The sequence below is a fragment of the Acanthisitta chloris genome, unplaced genomic scaffold, assembly GCF_000695815.1.
Source record: "Acanthisitta chloris isolate BGI_N310 unplaced genomic scaffold, ASM69581v1 scaffold22670, whole genome shotgun sequence".
Lineage (NCBI taxonomy): Eukaryota > Metazoa > Chordata > Aves > Passeriformes > Acanthisittidae > Acanthisitta > Acanthisitta chloris.
In genome coordinates, this window is record NW_008652478.1 from 3,317 (window position 1) to 23,337 (window position 20,021).

General features: G+C 47.7%; 1 protein-coding gene across 1 annotated transcript; it reads left to right on the top strand.

Moving 5' to 3' along the window:
• Positions 1-865: 865 nt before the first annotated feature.
• On the top strand, positions 866-11,168 carry UBAC1 (UBA domain containing 1; the record flags this gene model as incomplete). The annotated part of the gene is made up of 9 exons (XM_009077527.1): positions 866-986; positions 2,927-3,000; positions 3,986-4,093; positions 4,678-4,780; positions 5,419-5,527; positions 6,457-6,688; positions 7,347-7,433; positions 8,142-8,280; positions 10,574-11,168. Coding segments are annotated over 9 exons (1,089 nt in total), but the record flags the coding sequence as incomplete, so codon positions are not given.
• Between the last annotated feature and the right edge of the window lie 8,853 nt (positions 11,169-20,021).

Below are 20,021 nucleotides of genomic sequence, written 5' to 3' on the forward strand. Positions count from 1 at the left end.
TTCCTGTGCAGGAGGCTGGGGATACATATGAACAGGACTGAATAACCCATCAAAATAAGGGCTGGTTGCAGTGGAATTTTTGGGAATGGCTCTGTCACACGAGGGGTGAACCTGCTCTTCAGCAAACATGGTAAAAGTGACTTGGTAGGAATATTCAGAAGTGTCATTTAAAGCTGTTCTGGGTGAGCAGAGCAGGTGAGGTCAGTATTGTCTATTCTGTGGTGAGAACAGCAGCAACAATTCCATGGATTTGGCAGGTTGGTATTTTTAATTTTGTCTTTGTGGAATTGCACCCACTTTGCTTTCTTTTTCCACTCCACCAAGTTGGAAGCTTCTGGGTGCACTGAGGTCAGGTTCTTGCATCTCTCACAACTAGTAGATAAAGCAGAGTCTCTCCTGTTTTCACACTACAAGTGAGAACACAGTGCACCATTACAGCCTTCCCTTCTGTAAAACAGTCCCTGCCCTTTGTAGATTTGCATTCTTAGTTTGTGATACTAATTGCTGCTCACTAAGAGGGAAGGACCTTAGTGATCTGTTGCAGAATTAACATAGCTGTGGCTCCGGGAGCATCCTTACTTTGCTGCAAGTCCCCAAGGCCTGAATATAGGACTAAGCACTCAGAATTAAGTGTGATCGAGATGTTCTGTGCTGAGAAACTATAAATCCACTCACACAGGCACAAATCAAACCTCAGTTTCTTTAATAAAACACATTCAGTGCATTGGCCTCTGGCTTAAGCTATTAAGGAGGCAAGAAATGCTGCACAGTTTGTGTGTGGAGAATCCTGAGTGCCAAAGTGCAGTGATTCGTGCAGGAGCCTCATTTCTGCCTTCTGATCTGCAGTATTTATTGTCTCCTGCAGTGTGTACCTGGGAGCTTGGAGGATCCCAAAACTGTGACACATCATAAGTTGATCCATGCTACTTCTGAGAAGGTGCTGACAGACACCAAGACAGTGTTGGAGGAAAACATTCAAGATAGAGGTAAGATTGTCTGGGTTTTAATCCTCTCAGTCTGGAAGCTTGGGGTTGTGCTTAATTGGGCAAGTTCCAAACAGGAACATCATTAATATCTACTCTCTGCCTTGACATAGGAAGCTAATAAGGTGGCAGAAAACAAAGACTGTTTTTTTTCTCCCCCCAGAGAAAACACCTTGAGCAGTTTCCTTTTCTTCACTCTTCCTTTTAAGAGTTGAAAAGGATTTAGGAGCATTTATTAAGTCAATAAGTTAAAGAGATTATTTTTATCTCCTTTAAAATAATTTTTTAAACCTCCAGGGCAGCATTTATCCTTCAGAATGATTCAAGGATAGTTACTATGCCTGAGTATTCCAAGAGAGACAATCCAGTGCTTTGGGGGAGTTTCCTGAGGTCTCCAGATGAAGCACAAGGCTGATTGCTAAGGTCTGTCAGTGTCTGCAGTTTAGATCTCATTGTCCTCTGCAAACACAGGTCTAAATCCACTGCACTGTGGTATCCCTGACCACTGCAGAGTTGCTGGGTGTGTATGTGCTCCTGAACTTTGAATGTGAACCCAAAGATCTAAAGGTGAGAGCTGGAGTCAGATTTTACTGGAGATATTAAGCTCATGGCTCCTTTTGGAGCTCAGGGCAGTGGTGCAGAGAGTGAGAGGAGCAGGACTGCAATACTGTCTGAGCCAGGAACTCTGCAGGAGTACAGCTCCGGGTTTTTTTTTTTCTGGGAACTGCTGCCATGAAGACAAGCAGTGTGGTGTCCCTTCCAAGACAGTGTCACCTGTCACCTTTGGAGCTGGCAGGAGCTGGGAAGTGCCATCCTGGGCAAAGGGACAGCACTTTGCTGACGGGGGGTGTGTTATTTCTGGGCTAGGTGCTGGCACCTGCAGAGTTTTGGATTGCAGCAGCTAAGCAGCATGAGCTGTACAGTCAGAACAAGCTGTCAGGCCACTGCCTCTCTGCTGCTCGCCCTCTGCAGAGTGCTCTGCCTTCCCTGGCCCCTGCTTGGCAGGGACACAGGATCACAGCTGACAGCTGAGGCCAGGGGCCAGCACGTGGGGCCAGCTGGACCAAGAGGGCTAACAGCCTCCACCAGCTGTTGCTCTTGGCTGTTCTTTGCTGAGCCACACCAGGGAACTTGTGCAAAGTGTGTTTGGTTTGCTTTGTACCTCTAGGTGCTATGGACTGAGACCTGCTCGTCAGGCCAGACCTGGCCCAAGGGCTGCAGGTGCTGCACGGCTTTGGTTGGGCTCCGAGCAGTGTCTGCAGCTTTCCTCTCTTGGAATGAGCATGGTAGGAACTGAGGTGCTAGAAACCTGTAAAGCAGCTCACCATCCCTACAAAAAGGTCTCTAAGGGCAAAGTGTGAGTCTGAAAAGCCCCGAGCCAGCTGTGCCAGGTGATCTGACACTTGAAGGCTTCTTTGCCCTCAGGACTGGCCCAGGTGATCTCCTGGGATGCTCCTGTGCTGCAGCCTGTGAATCACTCTCCTGCCATGCACACACAAAGGTGAGCTTCAGCCTGATGCTGCAGGTCCTTCAAGCTTGGTGCTTGCCTTGCTGCAGTTGGAAGGCCCCAGCTTAGATCAAAACCCATCCATGACCTGTTTGCTGCTTCCTTCTCAGTGCAAGCACTCAAAGTGTTGGTTTTTCCTTATCATCATGCCTCACTGCTGTACTATTAACATGGGAGATATCTGGGGCCTGTATTACCCTTCCTTTAATGGTTTTGTGTGAGGAGAAGAAACCAGTAACAGTTGTGACCATGTTTTGAATTCACTATGCACCAAGGAGTTGTGTGAAGCCATTCAGGTTTGAAAGTGTGAAACAGGTCTGATGCCATGGTGGAATTAATACAAAATCCATCTCCAGGAACAACTGAACTTAGGAAGTATGTTATAAGAACTGTTCTCACATTCTCCCTAACCTATTGCCATGTCCTTTCTTTGCAGATGTGTTGCTGCTGATCAAGAAACGTGCTCCACCTCCACTCCCCAAAATGGCAGATGTGTCTGCAGAGGAGAAAGTGAGTTGGAAAAACTTCTCAGCTTGGCACTTTTGGTTAACTGCTTCAGCAGTGCTATGTGGAAGGGTTACTGATGTCCTCTTTCTGCTTGTAGAGGCACATGCTGTCATTAAGGTCTAGGGAAATCGCTTCCTATTTCTTTCAAACTTAGAGGAAGCTGATTTTATCTTTTTAACTGTTGTTCTGAGAACATTTGCCTTAAAATAATACATGCAGATACTCGGTGGAAGTGGTATAGATTTGATATTTGAACAAATCTCTCATAACTCTGTAAATACAGCTCAGCAAGTGCCTTGCTTTGTCTCTGTTGGAAAACCCAAAGGAATATGTTGCCTTGCTGTCTTTGACTGTGTGTGACTTGTCACCCTCTAACCAGCTCTCTGGAGCTGAAGTGTTGCCTTTTACTGTTTGATTTCATTTTATTGCAATGTAGTTGTTCCTGAGGGTCAAGATGATGCCCAGGATGGTGTTTATGCACCACTGGTACTGCAGCTGCTGTTATCACATAAACACTTCCAAGTGATGCTTGTGCTTGACATTGTGACTTCCTGGGTGTCTAGAAGCAGGTACTGCAAACTCCAGGCACTGTTTATCTCTGCATGATCCTTGCAAGCAGTGAAGCTCTCCCAGGGATCAGCAGTGAAGTGTTACTGGTGGTGAGCTGTGGGTTTGAAGAGAGTGAGCTGTGAGCAGGCCCTGGGCACTGAGTTCTATGTGATACATCACTGTCCCTCTTCATGCTGGAGTTGCCCTGCGTGCCTAGATAACAGAAATAGGTGTAAGGACTCAAAGTGGGGCAACCCAACAGACCCAGTTCAGCTCTGTAACTATAGGATGACACTGGTGCTGATATAACCCATGGTGTGGCTAGTTGCTGTTTCTCTTAGCTGCACGTTACAGAGCCTTGGTGAGGAATCTCAGACTGCTCTCTGCTGTGTTATGTGAATAATGGGTTATGAAACTGGTCCTGTTTCCTTTCCCTCAGAGGAAGCAGGAGCAGAAGGCTCCTGACAAAGATGCCATCCTCAAGGCCACTGCCAACCTGCCCACCCGCAGTGTGGATCGCACCGTGGCACACCACAACATGAGGGATGTAAGTATTGTGCTCACTCTGCCTCACTCACAGCCAAACTGGCTTCTTTAGCCTCGCTAACTTCTTCTCTTACACATCAATGTGGTTCTCTTTTCTCTGGAAAAGAAACTCAGATGTGTGTAATGTCCATTAAAAGAAATAGCTTCAGGCTTAGACACAGCTAATGAGTGATAACAAAACACTGTTCTAAATTGTCTTTTTGAATGTTTTTCTGTGCATGGAAAAACCTCAGAACATATCCAGCACCGTGGCCAATGTGAAGTTAAGGGGTTTTATTTCTTCAGTCTTCAATAGTTCAGGTGTTTGCAGTGATTTTTTTTTCCCCCTCTTCCTTTCACACTGCCCAAGGGGCTGTGCTAGAAATAAAAGGACCTTTCTACCCAAGAGCTTCTGCTTCCTTGTAGCACTTCCCAGGAAAGGCCCAGACTTCTTGAGACACTAAACAATGAAAATAAAGCCCTAACAAAGCAACTCTGTGTCCAGAGGGCCAGAGTGCTGCTGTGCCACTAACAATAGCTGCATTAAGATTCAATGATGTTGGGTAAGTTCCTGTCTAAATGCTTTGACAGTTTCCTTTCTTGCAGTTCCAGACAGAGCTCCGGAAGATCTTAGTGTCTCTCATAGAAGTGGCACAGAAACTGCTAGCACTGAACCCAGATGCAGTTGAACTGTTTAAGAAGGCAAATGGTATGAATATTTTACAGTTCCTAGATCAGTCCTAGGGATTTGTTTGCTTCCAGAGCAGAGGAGTTAGGTCACAGTGTGCAGTGCAGACCCTGATGGGGCTGCAAAGCTACTGCAAACTCTGTGGCAAAAATTTCTCCTTGTATAAAAGCTGTGAATTTAGAAGGTCCCTTTGGGGTGGATGAGGAATTCCATTTGTAGATGATTAGTAGTGAAAAAATGAGAGCAAGTTGAGTGTCTCACCACCTTCACAGGGAAAACTTCTGCCTGAGATCTCATCTAAATTTCCCTCTATCAGTTCATCCCCATTACTCCTTGTCCTGTCCCTGCAGTTTCTAACAGTGATGAAAGTGAATCTCCTGTATATTATGTGGAAATCCCATGGTCATGTGAGAGTTAACTGCCTTTTGTTTGAGATCTTGAACACATCTGGACAAAGTCTTTGTCCTGGAAGAATCTCTCTGAGCCAGACTGAGCTGAGAGCAGCACATTAAACGATGAGATAGCAAACTGGGGGCAGAAACAAAAGGAGGGATGGCAGAGAGAATGGGGCTTGAACTTCACACATGCCATTCCATTGACACAGGGTTTTGTTTTAGCTCGAAGTCAGTCTGACCTCTGTTGTGTTTGTGTGTGTGCAGCCATGCTGGATGAGGATGAGGAGGACAGAGTGGACGAGATAGCCCTGAGGCAGCTCACAGAGATGGGGTTCCCAGAGAGCAGAGCTGTCAAAGCCCTTCGACTGAACCAGTAAGTCTGCTCAGCACTCTCTACTCACACAATGCCTGTAAAGCAATGCATGAGGTTGAAAAAAACCCCAAATTAGCATTTTTTCTGAAGTTTCCTTATGTGGGTCACCTAAATCTAGGTTGGAAAAAGCATTAACTCAAGGAACAGTGCTGCCTCAGGCACTGCTCAGGTGCAGGTGGAATCAGTGCTGTACTTGCTCTGGTAGATCTGTGGGGCACAAGGCTGCCAGGCTGGCACTGTTAACAGGTATTAAACTCACATTTTCTTCAGCTTTTACAGAAAAAAAAGCAAACTTAGCCCATCCACATTGGTCTTTCTGCTGTAGAAAATACTTTGTGCTGATCTTTAAACACATTTCAAGGATATTGTGAAGTCCAGAGAGAAATAGGAGGTAATGCAGTTCTTCTCATGCCCTAAGAATAATCAGCTGTGCTGCCTCACTCCTGAGAGGGCTTTGTTAGGCATATTGTGCACATCTAATGTTTTTCACCCTCTTTTTGTGTTCATGACAATCCTTGGTCACTGGATGGATGTCTGAGAGATCTCCTTAAGCAACAGAGCAGCACCTGAGCTGTGCTTCCGTGCAAATTTGGAACATGCTTTGTTAGCAGTTTTAACAGTTGCAAACAGTCAGTTGTGAAACAAAGTAGATGATGCAGAGAGTAAAGTGACTCCCTCAGAAATGGTTGTTAAAATCTTGGTTCCAGCTGTCCAGGTTGGATGTGGCTTCTCTGTCTTCTTGGCTTTGGAAAGATCATGGTGCCCACAGAGAGTTAACTGCTCTGAGATGCTCCAAAACTGTATTTATGACTTTCCAGCTGCTAATTAACCTGCAAGTCAATATACAACAGGGATAAATGCTAAGGAAAATATATGTGAGACACTATGTGTGGAGTGTGTCTCATCCCTGTGTTCCCATTCACTTCCAGCATGTCGGTGACTCAGGCCATGGAGTGGTTGATAGAACACGCAGATGACCCTTCAGTGGATGCTCCTCTGCCAGGTCAGACTCCTGCAGAAGCCACAGCTGAAGCTGGTGCCTCCTCTGCTGAGGCTGCTGCAGGTCCAAGCTCAGAGGAAGGTGGGGAAGAGGCCAAGGATGAGCTGACGGAAATCTTCAAGAAGATCCGGAGGAAAAGAGAGTTTCGCCCTGACCCACGGGTGGGTGCTGCTTGTCTCCTGGGGGACTGCTGGGCTGGAAGGGACTGTGTGGGCACCAAGGGGTCCAAATGCTCAGTGAGTAAATGGATTGGGACATCTGGGTACATGGATGGTGTGCTGGTTTGGAAGTATTTTAGTGGTGTGTTTAAATTCAGGGATGTTATCTCAGGAATGTGTTGGTCTCCTGGATAGCAGGATCTGAGTGAGTGACACTGCACCTGAGGGGACTGAAGTGAGCTGCCAGGCTCCTGGCAGTGCTGTTCCTGGCTGTTCTCCTTTAGCTGTAGAAAAGTCCAGGCTGGATGGGGCTTGGAGCAACCTGGGCTGGTGGAAGGTTCCCTGCCCATGGCAGAGGGTGGAACAAGGTGATCTCTAAGGTGCTTTCCAACCCAGACCTGTCTGGAATACTATGGAAAGGACATAATGCTTCCACAATAAAGACATTTTTGATAGAGAGAATTTGAAAACTTAGAATCAACAGGGTTGGAAAAGACCTCTGAGATCATCAAGTCCAACCCTACTTGGTAGATAAGATTCCAAAGGGAAACACTGAGGTAATTTTACCCCACGAAGCTCCTGCACAGAAGGTGAAGGGATGTGATTGCTCTCGTTTCTTTTTCAAGCATTACCTTTATTAAGCTGTGCCCTTGTGCTCTAGGCTGTCATTGCCCTGATGGAGATGGGATTTGATGAGAAGGAAGTGGTGGATGCACTCAGAGTAAACAACAACCAGCAAAATGCAGCCGTGAGTACGACATCTCTCCTTGCTGTTCTCAGGGGCTGTGCAGCTGATTCTGCTCATCTGTGGCTCTGATGAGGTTTTGGTCTATCCTGAAGTCAACTGTTAGGGAGATTCAACAAGCACAATATATCCTGTGCCTCTTTCAGTGAGCTACACCACTAGAATACAAAGGGTTTAGACTTCTCAGAGGAGCTCAGTGTGTGTGAGGTTGAGGCTGATCAGGTTGGCATAATGTGGAGTTTCAAAAAGCTTTGGAGAAAGTCCCTCCCTGCAGTGATTGTGCTGTCAGGAGAAAGGAAAAGGTATTCCCAGTAACTGATAACTGCTTGAAGGACAGGAATAAAGGAGCAAGCAGAGATTCGAGTGTGCAGGTTCCCAGTTGGCAGCAATGCTTCCACAGTGTCTGGAATGCAAAAATAGGAAGGTTTTCAGGGATTGGTTAGTCCCTGCTAGTGGATGATGTGTTAAGGAAAATGATGTGGACACAGCTGACAGCCAAAGAATCTTCTCCCTCTAAATATCCAGTGCTGGCTGCTGTTGGAGAGAGGAAATGGGGCTAGATAGTGCACAAATGAGTAGTAATCTGGTGTGGAAAGAAATGTGGAGCTCAGTCCTTAACTGTGAGAGAATAAAAGTGGTGTTATAGCAAAAGTTTTGAGTGAGGACACTTTGATTCTAATGAAATCTGTTGTGCCTGGTGATTTGTTTCAGTGTGAATGGCTGCTGGGAGACAGGAAGCCTTCTCCAGAGGACTTAGATAAGGGCATTGACACCAACAGCCCTCTCTTCCAAGCCATCCTAGAAAACCCAGTGGTACAGTTAGGGCTAACCAACCCTAAAACTCTACTAGGTAAGTCCTGCTCAGGTTCCTGATGCACATACACTGTCTCTGTCGTTGCTGGAAGGGGTTGCTGGAGTAGGGACTGGATGATGCCAGCCCATTTTGGGGGATAGATGCAGCTCTGGACCCTTGTCCTCACTTCCAGCAGCTGTGGTGTGTGTTTGTTTCATCCTGCAGCTCAGCTAACCCCAGCACAGCCCTTGGGGCTGACCCAGAAATCATTCTAATTCCCCAGGATTACACTTGCTGAACTCAGAACTTTGCTGGCTGCAATGCTTTTGTGGATTTAGGAGACCTTTTGTGTGCTCCCTTTGGCCACGAGGGGAAAAATTAGGAATGTCTGTCTAGAACTCTGATTATTTCACAGAAAAAACAAGGCTGTCTCCTGCTGTGCAGCTCCCTGGGGGTGAGGCCTGGGCACTGACACAGAAGATAACTTGTGGAAGAGTATCCAAACAAGAAGGCTGAATTAAGGCTTTGCTATCCAAGTTGAGATAACATGTGAAATCCACTTCCCTGTGCTTGGTTTCAGCTTTGTGGGCTGTGCTCAGAAGGGCTGTGAGCACAGACCCCACTGAGGAGCCTGACAGAGCCTCAGATCTGTGGGGAATTGTTCTCTGATACCACAGAAAAATGACATTGGCTCTGTGAGGGATGTGAAGAGTTTTGCATTTAGTCTTTGGCTTCACACTGTACTTGAAGCAATGCTTTAAAATCAAGGCTGAACACACAGCTCATTCAAGAGAGCTTTAAAAATTCTACTCTAAATGTAACTAGCAGAGTTTGCAAGGCTTGAAATAATTCAGGAGCAGAGCCTTCCCACTCCAGAGCTCTCAACAAGTGGTTTCTTCATTCCCAACAAGGATTCCACACTGCAGCTCAGAATAGAACTAGCAGATGAAATGCCATTCTGGGAGCTTGGGTGAACATCAGAGAAGATTCCTAATGATACATCTGCAAATTGCTTATGGCACAGGTTTTCATAATGAGGTTTTTTGCCTTTCATGAGCTTCTTACAGAATGTTGAGCAATCCTTAGTTTTAAGCTTTGGAGTCTGTGTAAATGAATATAGTTCAAGTGGTGAAAGGTGAGATGGGGATTTTATTTTGGGCTCTACTGGAGGCTTGACCTTGAGCAAGGTATTAATGCTGAGCCTCTCAGAGGTGCTGGGCACTTCCAACTCCCACTAATGGCGCTGGGAGCTTTGCACACTGACACCCCTGGGAAAAGGAGCACTGACCTTGGTGCCAGACTCTTACAACACTGACATTTTGGTGACTGTGCAGCTGCTTTTTTTGTCCTGTTCTGTAATGAGTGGCTCCACATGGCCAGGAGTCCAGCTCAGTGTCTGTCAGGAGGCTGATAAATCAGTGCCTGGCCCATTCTTCTGCCAGATTTGCAGCTTGGCTCTTGCAGGAGCTATTTGTTTCCTCCAGCAAGAGTGGAAGAGTGAAAATGAGGAAAAATAGAACACAACAACAACAAAAAAAAGCAAACAACAAAGATTATTGTAAAGACAGAAAGAAAAATTGCCCTGAAATATTTGCATTGCTGTCACTGCTCAGAAATGGGGGTAATTTTTATGCACACTCAGAGTTTTTCCTCCTGCCAGGTGGCACTGCCTGACATCCTCACACCAGGACAGGGGAATAAGATGCTGATTCCCTTCTGGCTCCAGAGCCTCTGTGACAAGCTTGAGCTCTGAGATTTGGAGGCTTAAAGGGCTACACTTGTGCTGTCTCTGTGTAGCCTTTGGCATAGCTGCTGCTTCTCCTGCTGGCTTAGTTTCCTCTCCAGAGGAGCCAAAGGGAAGCAAAGGGAACAGGGAAGGGGGTGACTGTGCTTTCCATGAACTGTCTTGGATAGGTACCAGGGAAAAGGATTCTGGTGCAAGGAGTCTAGGCTGGGATGTGGCAAAGCCTTTGGTGAGAGGAGTGGAGCTGCAGGAGAGTGTTCCTGTCGGAGTGTAGGCAGCAGATGGGCACTCACAAACGGATGACTTGCATGGCAGTTCCTGCAGACAAAGGTCTGGAGACATTTGCCAAGGCTTTAGCTCCTCAACCCCATGTCCTTGAGGTTTTGTGGGATGGACTGTAATCCAGGCTGAGTATTTAATCGCTGTCTGCAGTGAGTTTAATGCTGGGAAATGAGCAAAGCAGCACAGCCTGAAGGCTGTGGATGCTCCAGAGCACAGCCTTTTGCTCACCTTTGAGTTGTACCTGACCTAACTGTCCTGTTGTTATAACACCCCAAAGCTTTGCTGACTGAAGGCCTAACTGTTGTAATTCCCATCTCTTGGCAGCCTTTGAGGATATGCTTGAAAACCCCTTGAACAGCACTCAGTGGATGAACGACCCCGAGACTGGCCCTGTGATGCTCCAGATCTCCCGAATCTTCCAGACGCTCAACCGCACGTAGAGGGCGATGCCAGTGCACTGTGCCACTCCCTCCTGTCCCTCCCTCCACCTCCACCTCCGCGGGAGGCTGCAGGGATGTCCGGGAAGGGGAGGAGGGGAGGGAGGGAGATCCTGGCTGGGTGGGTCTCTCTCGCACAAGAGCTTTTGTAGTTACAGCCAATGAAGTGAGTTGCCTTGTGGATTTAGTGTTAGTGGAAGAGGTTTGAAGACTTGTTTATGTTTTCAGGTATTAGGTTTAAAATAAAGTATATCACACACACACAAAAAAAAAATAGGAAAAGGTTTTGTGAAAACACTTAAGGATGTGATTGTTGGACAGAAATGCTTGTTACCAAGGCCTGTGACAGTAGTTTTCTAGCCAGTTTTGTTAGGCTCTGGCTGGTGTTTACAAAAGGTCACTGACCACTAGCATAAGATATGAATCATCTCCATACAGTATTAATTTATGGCTCTATCAAATGACAAAAGTGTTGTTTTTTAAAGATTGATCCTTAGGAAATGTTTTTTAAAAGCCCAAATTTGGGGAGAGCAAGCACATTTCTATCCAAACCTGTCTGTCCTGCATTCTGACTGAAACAGCATCACTCAGACATGCAGTTCTGATTCACAGCATTACTTTTTCCTATTTATTTTCCTCTGGTAGTGTTGCTGCAGTCCCACAGGGGTTGTGCTTGCAGGAGCTTCTCTGTCAGGTACCACAAAGGTGCCTGACAAAGGCAATTCAAATGCCTGACAAAGGATTCACCACACCAAGACTTGAATTCCCCAGTTCTCTGCCATATCCCAGTGCAAGGAGGATGTGCTCACTCAGTGGTGTTTTCCCCATGCTCCTCTGCACAGGTTTGCAAAGGGACTTGTGGGGTTTATTCTGTTTACAAACAAGCATGGGAGTTGGTGATCTCTGAAGCAGCAGAACCAGGTAGGTTTTATCTTGTTTACCATATTTAAATCACGCTTGAATTTGCAATCTTTGAGTTAGAAGTGGCTTTTCCTTAGGTTTATTTTTGCCATGGACATACCAGGAATGTCAGGCTGGGTCTCTCCTGCTCTGACTTGAGGTTTCAGACAGGAATTCTGAGCTTTTCAGGACAGAGCTCACTGTGAATACCCAGCTGGGCTTTCTGACTGCGCTCTGCACGTGTTAGTTTTGAACAGTTTGCTTAAAAAACGGGGTTTGTTTTCAAATGATTGGCATCTGTCATCATCCCTGCCACATCCTGTGCTTCACAGCCCTTTGGGAAAGGCAGAATGGGCAAGCTCTGCCTCGCCAAAGTGCAGAGGAACCAGGAGATGATCCTGTCTCTAAACAGCACAGAGTGTCCTGTCAAACAGATCCTGAGCAGCTCTGCAGTCACTGCTCAGGTGTGGGAGAGGTTTGGGTGCACTTGGGGTTTTTAAACAAAAATGCAACAAGATGCAACCCGAAACCCTGCGACAAGTTTTGGCCTGAGCTTGGCAGCTGCTCTGTGCTGTTCTGCAGTCAAAGCACTGAAGTTGCCAATTTCTCATCATTAAGATGAAGGGTGGGGAAATCCAAACAGCCTGAGATTGTATCTGGATTTACTATCCCAGGAGTTCTTGTTCTTTGTGATTTCATACTAAGCTTTACACTTGATGACTGCTGAAATAGTGACTTCTCCATGTAGAAATTCCAAGCTTTATAGAGATGCTTCTTCTGTTCAAATTGGACAGTAAACCCATTTTTATTTTTTTTTTGTGGGCTCTTGCTAAGAATAGACTGACAACATGACATTAAATTATAACCTTGTCGTGTAACTCAAGCCAGGAACCTGATCCTGCACCCCAGGGAGCTCAGCACAACCACTCATGAGTAGTTGTGACTGACTGTTGTGGTGTTTGGATTATATTGTCCAGGCTTTTTGCTTACTCCTCAAGCTTTTTGCCTGTAATACTGCCAGAAGATTCTTTTACTTGAAGCTTTTAACATTAGAGGCAAATAGCTTTCTCTGCCAATCAGGATTCTGGTTAATATTCCTTTCAATGAGTGTTTTTAGAAGGGAAAGCTGGGAAAAACTCCCCTGTAGTTTTTTTTGGGGGGGTTGGCTTCTGAATGGATGAGGAGAGGTTCAGGCTTAATGATCCCTTGGTGCACTTGGAGAATGTAGAGGCTTGGGAAATGCTGGGTTTGATTTCAGTAGCACATGATTAGACTGTGGAGCTTCCAGGCAGATCAGAGGGATAAAAGGGATCAGAGCTGCCTCCCTTGGTGTGTCAGGACCCCTCAGTGCCACTGAACTGCTTATAAAGTGTGGGGAAAAGCATCAGTAAAACTAATTACTCTTATGTAATGGAAGGTGATGATGCAGCAGCATAGCCTGAGGTTGCGGCAGCAGTTAGGCAGTAGGGATAAAGGAATGCTGCACCTTTAGAATGCTTGAAGAATATGTGGTTATTCCTGGATTTCCTTGTTCCAGAGCTCAACTCTTCCCCAGCTGAGGTGTTGGAGAGTGTGTTCTTGTTTGGGATGGCTTTAACAGAGCTTGGCTTATGAGAACTTAAGTTTCAGCAGCCAAAAGAGACCAGAATTTAGGAGGTGTGATGTTTGTAGCAAGGCACAGGAGGTGATTTAAACCAACCAAAACCAACTCCTGAGGTTGAAGAACACTTTGAGGAACTGATCAAGGCACCTCTGGTGTTTGGGTGTGAGTTGGAGCAGGGAGCTGTGTGTCCCCATCACACTGGGGTGTGGGATTGCTGTTCCAGCACAGGAGATGCATGGGAAAGTGGAGGAGTCCCTGGGACTGGTAATGGCAGTGACTAGCCCAGTTTTTACAAGACCTGCAGGAAACTGGAATATCAGAGCTCTTGGGTGGGAATGCTGAGAAGGGTCACCAGGCACAAGGAGTGTGTGTGTGGCAAGAGCTTTGCCTGGTGATCATCTGTCCTGTTCCCTGGCTGAAGGGTGGAGGATCCACTGGTGGATCAGCTCTGTGGGCCAGTGAGAGGTCCCTGAACACAGGGGCTGGATTTTGGTTGAATCAAACCAGAAGGGTTTGTGAGGAAGAGCTAGTCACAGCAGTGAGGGTTTACAGGCTCAGGCCTTGAGTTGGCATCTCTGGGGTTCAAGTTCCAACCAGCAGAGACATGTCATGGTTAAGTTTCTCATCACATATTCAGGGGAATACTTGGAAGCCTGTGAGATGGAGCAGAGGGGAGATGCTCTTTGCCCCATGACAATCTTGTCCCTTTAGCTATTCCTAACCAGCTGTTTATTTAAATATCTAACTTATCATTTTGTCATCAAAACACTGATATTTGAAATGGAAATGTACTATAGGGAAGTGTGTTCTCAGGGCCTCATATTGATACTCCTTTTTTAGGGAGCTGCTTTTAAAGGGATGTGTTTGGACAAAAGGCCAATGGCTGTTTTACAGCTTGACCTTGTCATGACCTGTGAGCCTGAACTGGTGTAACTCTCCTGCTAAACCTGCAGTGTCTGGTCCAGTCCAAAGAATCTGCCATTGCTCCTCTCCTTGTGAGCAGTGACATGAGTCTTCCTTTAGGATTGCTGCCTCCATGGAAGAGGTCACACAGCATTTCCCAGCTCTGCTTCACGCTTCGCTGGGCCGTACACCATTTCAAGGTCGTTTCTGTTCTCCATGCAGCTGGAAAATTGACTTGCCTGGTTCCTAACGCAGCCACCAGGGCACTCCTCTGGTGGGAAGGTGTGAGGTTCACTCCTGCTCGAGCTCTGAGACCTCTAGCTCGTGATTTCTTGGCTGCACACAGCCTCTGTCGGTGTCCCAAACCTTGACCCTCATTTCTTCCCTCACTCTGCTGGAACCAAACTTGTCTTTCAGAGATTAATCTTCATATCCAAGCAACTCTGTAGTGGTTACTGAAATCCTTTTTAGTTAGGACTGTTATTATTTTTTTAGGCATTGTGATTCCTGGGCTGAGGATCTTTTGATGTACTTGGGGAGTTGTTGAAATGAGCATTGCACCAAACGAATGTATAGTGACAAACATTGCCTGGGGAGGAGACACAGATGTTCCCTGTGATCTCTGCTCCAGGAGCAATTTTCCCAAAGTCTTGTGCACGGGATAGTGAGTGTTTCATCCAAAGTAACTGCTCTGGTTTTCTACTTTTAGTAATCAGTAACATTTTTATTAACTAACAGATTAGTGATGCTTCCAGCTGGGCATTTCTACCTGGTTGTAAGTCCTTGAGCTTTGAGGCTTGAGATGCTGAGTGTCTCCTCCTCTCTGGGACAGGGCCCTGTTGGAAGGGTTTGTGCTGGCTGCTGCAGGGCAGTGGGTGAGCTCAGCCAGGGTGGCAATCCCTCCCCTCCCTGCAGAGGAAACCACACAGTGTATATTACGTCCACGTGAATGTGCTCTCATGGTGGTTGTTCTTACCTGCATCCCCACATCTAGGTGTAACCCAAGGGGTTTTTTAAGGACCTCTTGCCCTAGATTTGAAGATCTTCAATGCAGATCCTGTTTGCAGCATGTGAACTTTAATCAATGTAAATGCATTAAATTCTTACTGAATTTGGGTATAGTTTTATATCATGCTCTGGGGAGAGGGAGGAAATTGGATCATGTTTTAAGCAAAGCCCCCACAAACCCAAGTGTCTTTGTTGCAGCAAGTAACAGAGGCCTGTAGAGATTTGTAATTTGCATATTTTTATCATAGCTTAATGAACTGTACACGAATATGATTTGCTACCCAGCACCTCCCACGAGGCAGCACCAGTGAAGTTCTCTGCAAGGTACTGACTTCACTTTTGTCATTTCACCTGTGTATCCAATAATTAGGTACCCCATAGGATTACTTGGGTCTGGCACTGACACGGTGTGTGGCATGCACAGCTCTTCCTAAGGTGTAACATTACTTTTCTGAAGCTTAACCAGGGCGAATGTCCCTGAGCCTGTGGAATTCAGGATTCATTCTGGCCACGCTTACGTGGGTCACTGACCTCTCCCTGAGTGGGGAAACCAGCAGGATTCACTCCCTACGGAAAACTCTCCAGGCAAAAAAGCAAGGAATGCTGCTAATTGGTTATCATTTGAAGCAGTTGCTGTTGTCTGCTGAAATAGGTTCCTGGAAGTTTGTGAGGTGTTGGCAGAGCCAAACCTGTTCAGGCTGAAACTGTTGCGTGTGGAGACCTCGCTCCCACAACCGAGACCAGAATGAATGCTGAGGCTTTAGCCCTGCCCACACATACACACAGGGACACTGATGTTATGTGTGCTGTACATTTATAATATATCTTACAAATAAAGTTTTTTGATTTATTACAAGGTCGTCTGGAGCATCATTTGCAGGAGCTCAAAGGTTTTTGTGGATCTGTACTCAGTGCACCTGTGGGTTGCTGGAATTGTTTCTCAGAGTGGGATATTTGGAGAGATGGTTGAGAGCTTGTGCAGAAAATCCAGCTGGATTTGCACCTGGAAATCATTCCTCTATTTTTCAGGAAGAGTTGCATTGGGGAGATACATTGCAAAGGCTTTGTGACATGAGATCTGGTGATCCCTTGGGATGTTCTGATGCCGTTGACAAGGGATTTATCTTGACAGTTGTTGACTGGCAAATTGAAGCCTTTTCTTTCCCAACACGGGAGCCCTCATTAAGGCAAACAGCTCCAGCCAGCAGCAGCTGGTGGGATGCAGCAACTTGCACGTGATGAAACCCAAATTCCTTCTGGCTGCCATGGTGCCAGCTCTGCTCCTGGCAATCTGGCAGAGAGCTGGAAGTGCCTCCAAGCCCTGGCCCTGTCCATGGGTGCCTTGGAGGCAAGTGCTGCTCAGTGTGAATGCATGAGGTTATTCCTCCAAAGGAGAGAGAGTCTGTAGAGTTCATTTGGGGCTTTTTGCTGTTAGCATTGTCCTACAATGTTGAGGGCACAGCAGAGCCTCTTTGTTTAGTGAACATTGCAGCAACTCAGAGCTCAGAGATGTTTTCATTGTGCCCTGGGAGAGTTGGAGGATTAGTGTATGAGACATCAAAATGCTGCTTGCTCAGGGCATGTTGGTAAATGTGGTTGGTTTTGGTGCCAAGGTGGCCCTAACTCACATTCCCTTTACTGCACAGCTCAGGAGGCAGCAGGACAAGTCAAAGGTTCAGCTCTCCACTAATCTAAAATTGAAACAAAAACCCTTTAAAGCAGCTTGGGGTGTATCATTAGATACTGGTACTTCTGAACCCAAACTGGTACAGCAGGTCTGGGCAGGAATCCACACCTTAGGATTAAAAAGTGCTGCTCTGTGAGCGACAGGACAGGCTGTAATTGCTGTGGTGTTCATCAGCCTCGATGAGAAGGACACTCTGGGCGCAGGACGTGTCGCTGGTGTTCCCCAGCAGTGATGAGCACAGAGGCTGTGGCTGCTCCAGCCCAGGAGGCACCTCCAGGGAAGCCAAAATCCATGCCATGAAGGGTGTGGGAGGTAAGTACAGGCTGCACTGGGCTGTGAAAATCAGCTTGGTGTTGGCAAGGTGAGACATCACTGACAACACAAATGGTGTGGCAAGAGCCATTCCCACCCCTCCATGGGCACTTTGCCAAAGCCTCCCCAGTAAGCCATGCAGTAGTTGGGCTTTCTCCTGCCCTGTGCTCACACTGCTCCTGTGAATCACAGTCATACAACCTCATAAAGAGGAGCAGAATATTGCACAATTCCCCATCAACTCCTCTAAGCCTCTGTCTGAGAGGGTTCCAGTGGTTGCCCAGAGAAGCTGTGGCTGTTCCATCCCTGGGAGTGTTCCAGGCCTGGTTGGATGGGGCTTGGAGCAACCTGGGCTAGGGGAAGATGTCCCTGCCCATGGCAGGAGGTGGAATGAGATGGTCTTTATAAGGTTCTTCCAAACCATTCCATGATTCTATGAAACAGATGCTGCCCCTGGGAGCTCCTGCAGCCCAGTTTACTTGGATCCCCTCAGTGACAATCCAGTCATGTCCTCTGTGCTTGATCATGCTAGCTCTATTTTTAACTGATTTTACTGTAAGAGAGGAATTGGCCTAAGGAAGCAGAAGCTCTGGAAGCTGCTGGGGAGGCTTTGCTAGAGGCAAACTGAGTTCGGTGCCGAATTAATAGAGAAATTCTCTTCTCTTGCTATTCCAAAGCTTTCGCTTCAAGACTTGCCCTTGTGGGCTGGATTGTTGCTCCCATGGTCCTGGAAAGTGGACAGGGCTGTAGGGCATATGTGTGAACTTGCTGCAAGTGGCAGTGAATGTGAGCTGAGCAGAGACACACAGCCCAGGCCCTGCATATCCAGTGTCTCCAGGAATCCAGGCACTGGTGGAACTGGGGCGGGGACATCAGTAACTCGAGATGTGCTGGACCAAACCATGCTGGACCAAAATAAACCTGGAGAGGTGACCAGCTCTCAACCCCAGGGGTGTAAATCAGATGCCTGAATGAGGAGCTGGTGCCCAAATAAAAGGCCTGAGTTCCAAGCTGTGGTGCCCAAGGCTCCTGAGGGGTCACTGGTGCTGAGCTCCAGCAGCATAACCAAGGGCTTGGCTGCAGGTGAGATGCAAACCCCTCACCTCGGGGTCCTGCACTCATCCTGCACCCTGGGGTGCAGTAGTGCTGCTTTCCCACTGTGTTGTAGGGAAGAGTTGCAGCTCTCAAACAGGTTTTGTTACCGATGCCATCAGCAGTTGCATAACGAGCTCTCCCACTCCCGGGAGCAGTGTGTGGTGCAGGAGCTGGTTCCATGCCAGGGCTCTGGGAGCACAGTGCAAGTGGTGGCTGTGGAGGCTTCACTCCTGATCCCTGGTGAGAGCTGCCTGAGCCTCTCGGGGCTGTGCAGGTGTGTGTGGCTGCTGGTGCATCCCAAGCGAGAATTATTCATGGCAGACTTGTAGTGCTTATGCATGATGTGGTTTCTTTGGCTTTTATGAGCCGTAGCTTGAGCATAAACCACATTTATGTTGCACTGAGCCTCTATTTGTCCTCTGAGGAAGAGCTGCTCCACAGGGAATCTGTGCCCGGGAGTCCCATCCCCACAGCAGCTCCCACGTACACGGAGTTTGGGGAGTTTTTATTGAGCTCCCCCTCGACCTGGCTGTGCAGGATAGTCCTGGGAACAGCAGAGCCCTGGGGTCATGTTGACACTGCTGCCTCCAGCCGTGCACCCACCTTGAGCCCTTCCCTCTGTGTGAGGGGGTTGGGACATCTCTCTGGATTTCCTGGCACATGGGATGAGATTTTCACAGGTCCAGTTAGGGTGATCCAGGCCCTGTGGGCTGCTGGAGCCCCAAACCCTGCACAGCTCCTCTGTGAAGTGTGCAAGGAAAGGGAAATAGATTGGAGTCTTCAAAATCACCCTTTAAAGGCCACCAGCTGGCTATTTCCATGCTGCTGGATCAGTGCTGCTGCATCCCTCTTCCATCTGTGTTTCCCTGTACACAGGAGCTGGTTGCCAGGCTGCCTGCATGAATCACGGGGTGCTCTCTGCCTGTACCCCCACAGGCCTGGCTTCCTCATAGACAGGAGCTTTCCTCCCCTGCTCCCACATAGGAATACTCACTAAAAAAAAAAGACAAAATGCACAATCCTCCCTGAAATCTGTGCTCGAGCCTCCAGTGAACCTTCCCCATCCCTCCTCTCCCCTTTCCTGCCAGTGTAGGCAGGAGACAGCAGTGCCTGCTCCTGCCAAGGCCCTTTCCCCCTTACAGCACCATCGTGCCTGGTGCAGCCAAGCCCATAGGTGGTTTCAAATGCCTTGTCTTTTTATCCAGCCCAGGTGTCTGGAAGTGCTTTTCCCACTGGTGGTGCAGTTCTGGTCACCAGGGGTTTCCCCAGTGCCCTCACTTCCTGGGCTGAGCAGTCACTCAGATTCCCGTGGGTTACCATGGGCTGTATTTATAGTTTGCTGGGCTAAAAATAAAAGCCCCAAGTGTTGGGTTCCCTGATCTCAGTCTCACATGAGGAGGGATGCCCAGGAGCCCCAAGGAGGGTGTGTGCTGGGGGGTGTTGAGTGATGCCCCTGGGGCTGCTCCCCTGGGGGCTGATAAAAGTCTGTATTTTGGAGATGGTGTAGCTGCTGCATCGCTGGCTGACCCAGTGCTGCTCTTGCTCAGCACAGAGCCTCGTGCAGGACTCTCATCCTTCTAAAAATACTTTCTTCTGTCTCATCAGGCTTGATGTAACAGAGCCTGTGAGCAGAGGGGATGGAGCGTCAGTGCTTCTGGCTGTGGCTACCAGATGGTGCGTGAGGAAGCCCCACACAGCCCAGCCTCAAGCAAATGTGCCACCAAAGCACTCTGAGAAAAGTCTGTGTGTGCTGGGCCTGAACCCCCTGGGGGTGTGTGCCCAGCAAACATTCCTCCCTGCTCGCCACTGGTTTCCAAGCAAGGTCCT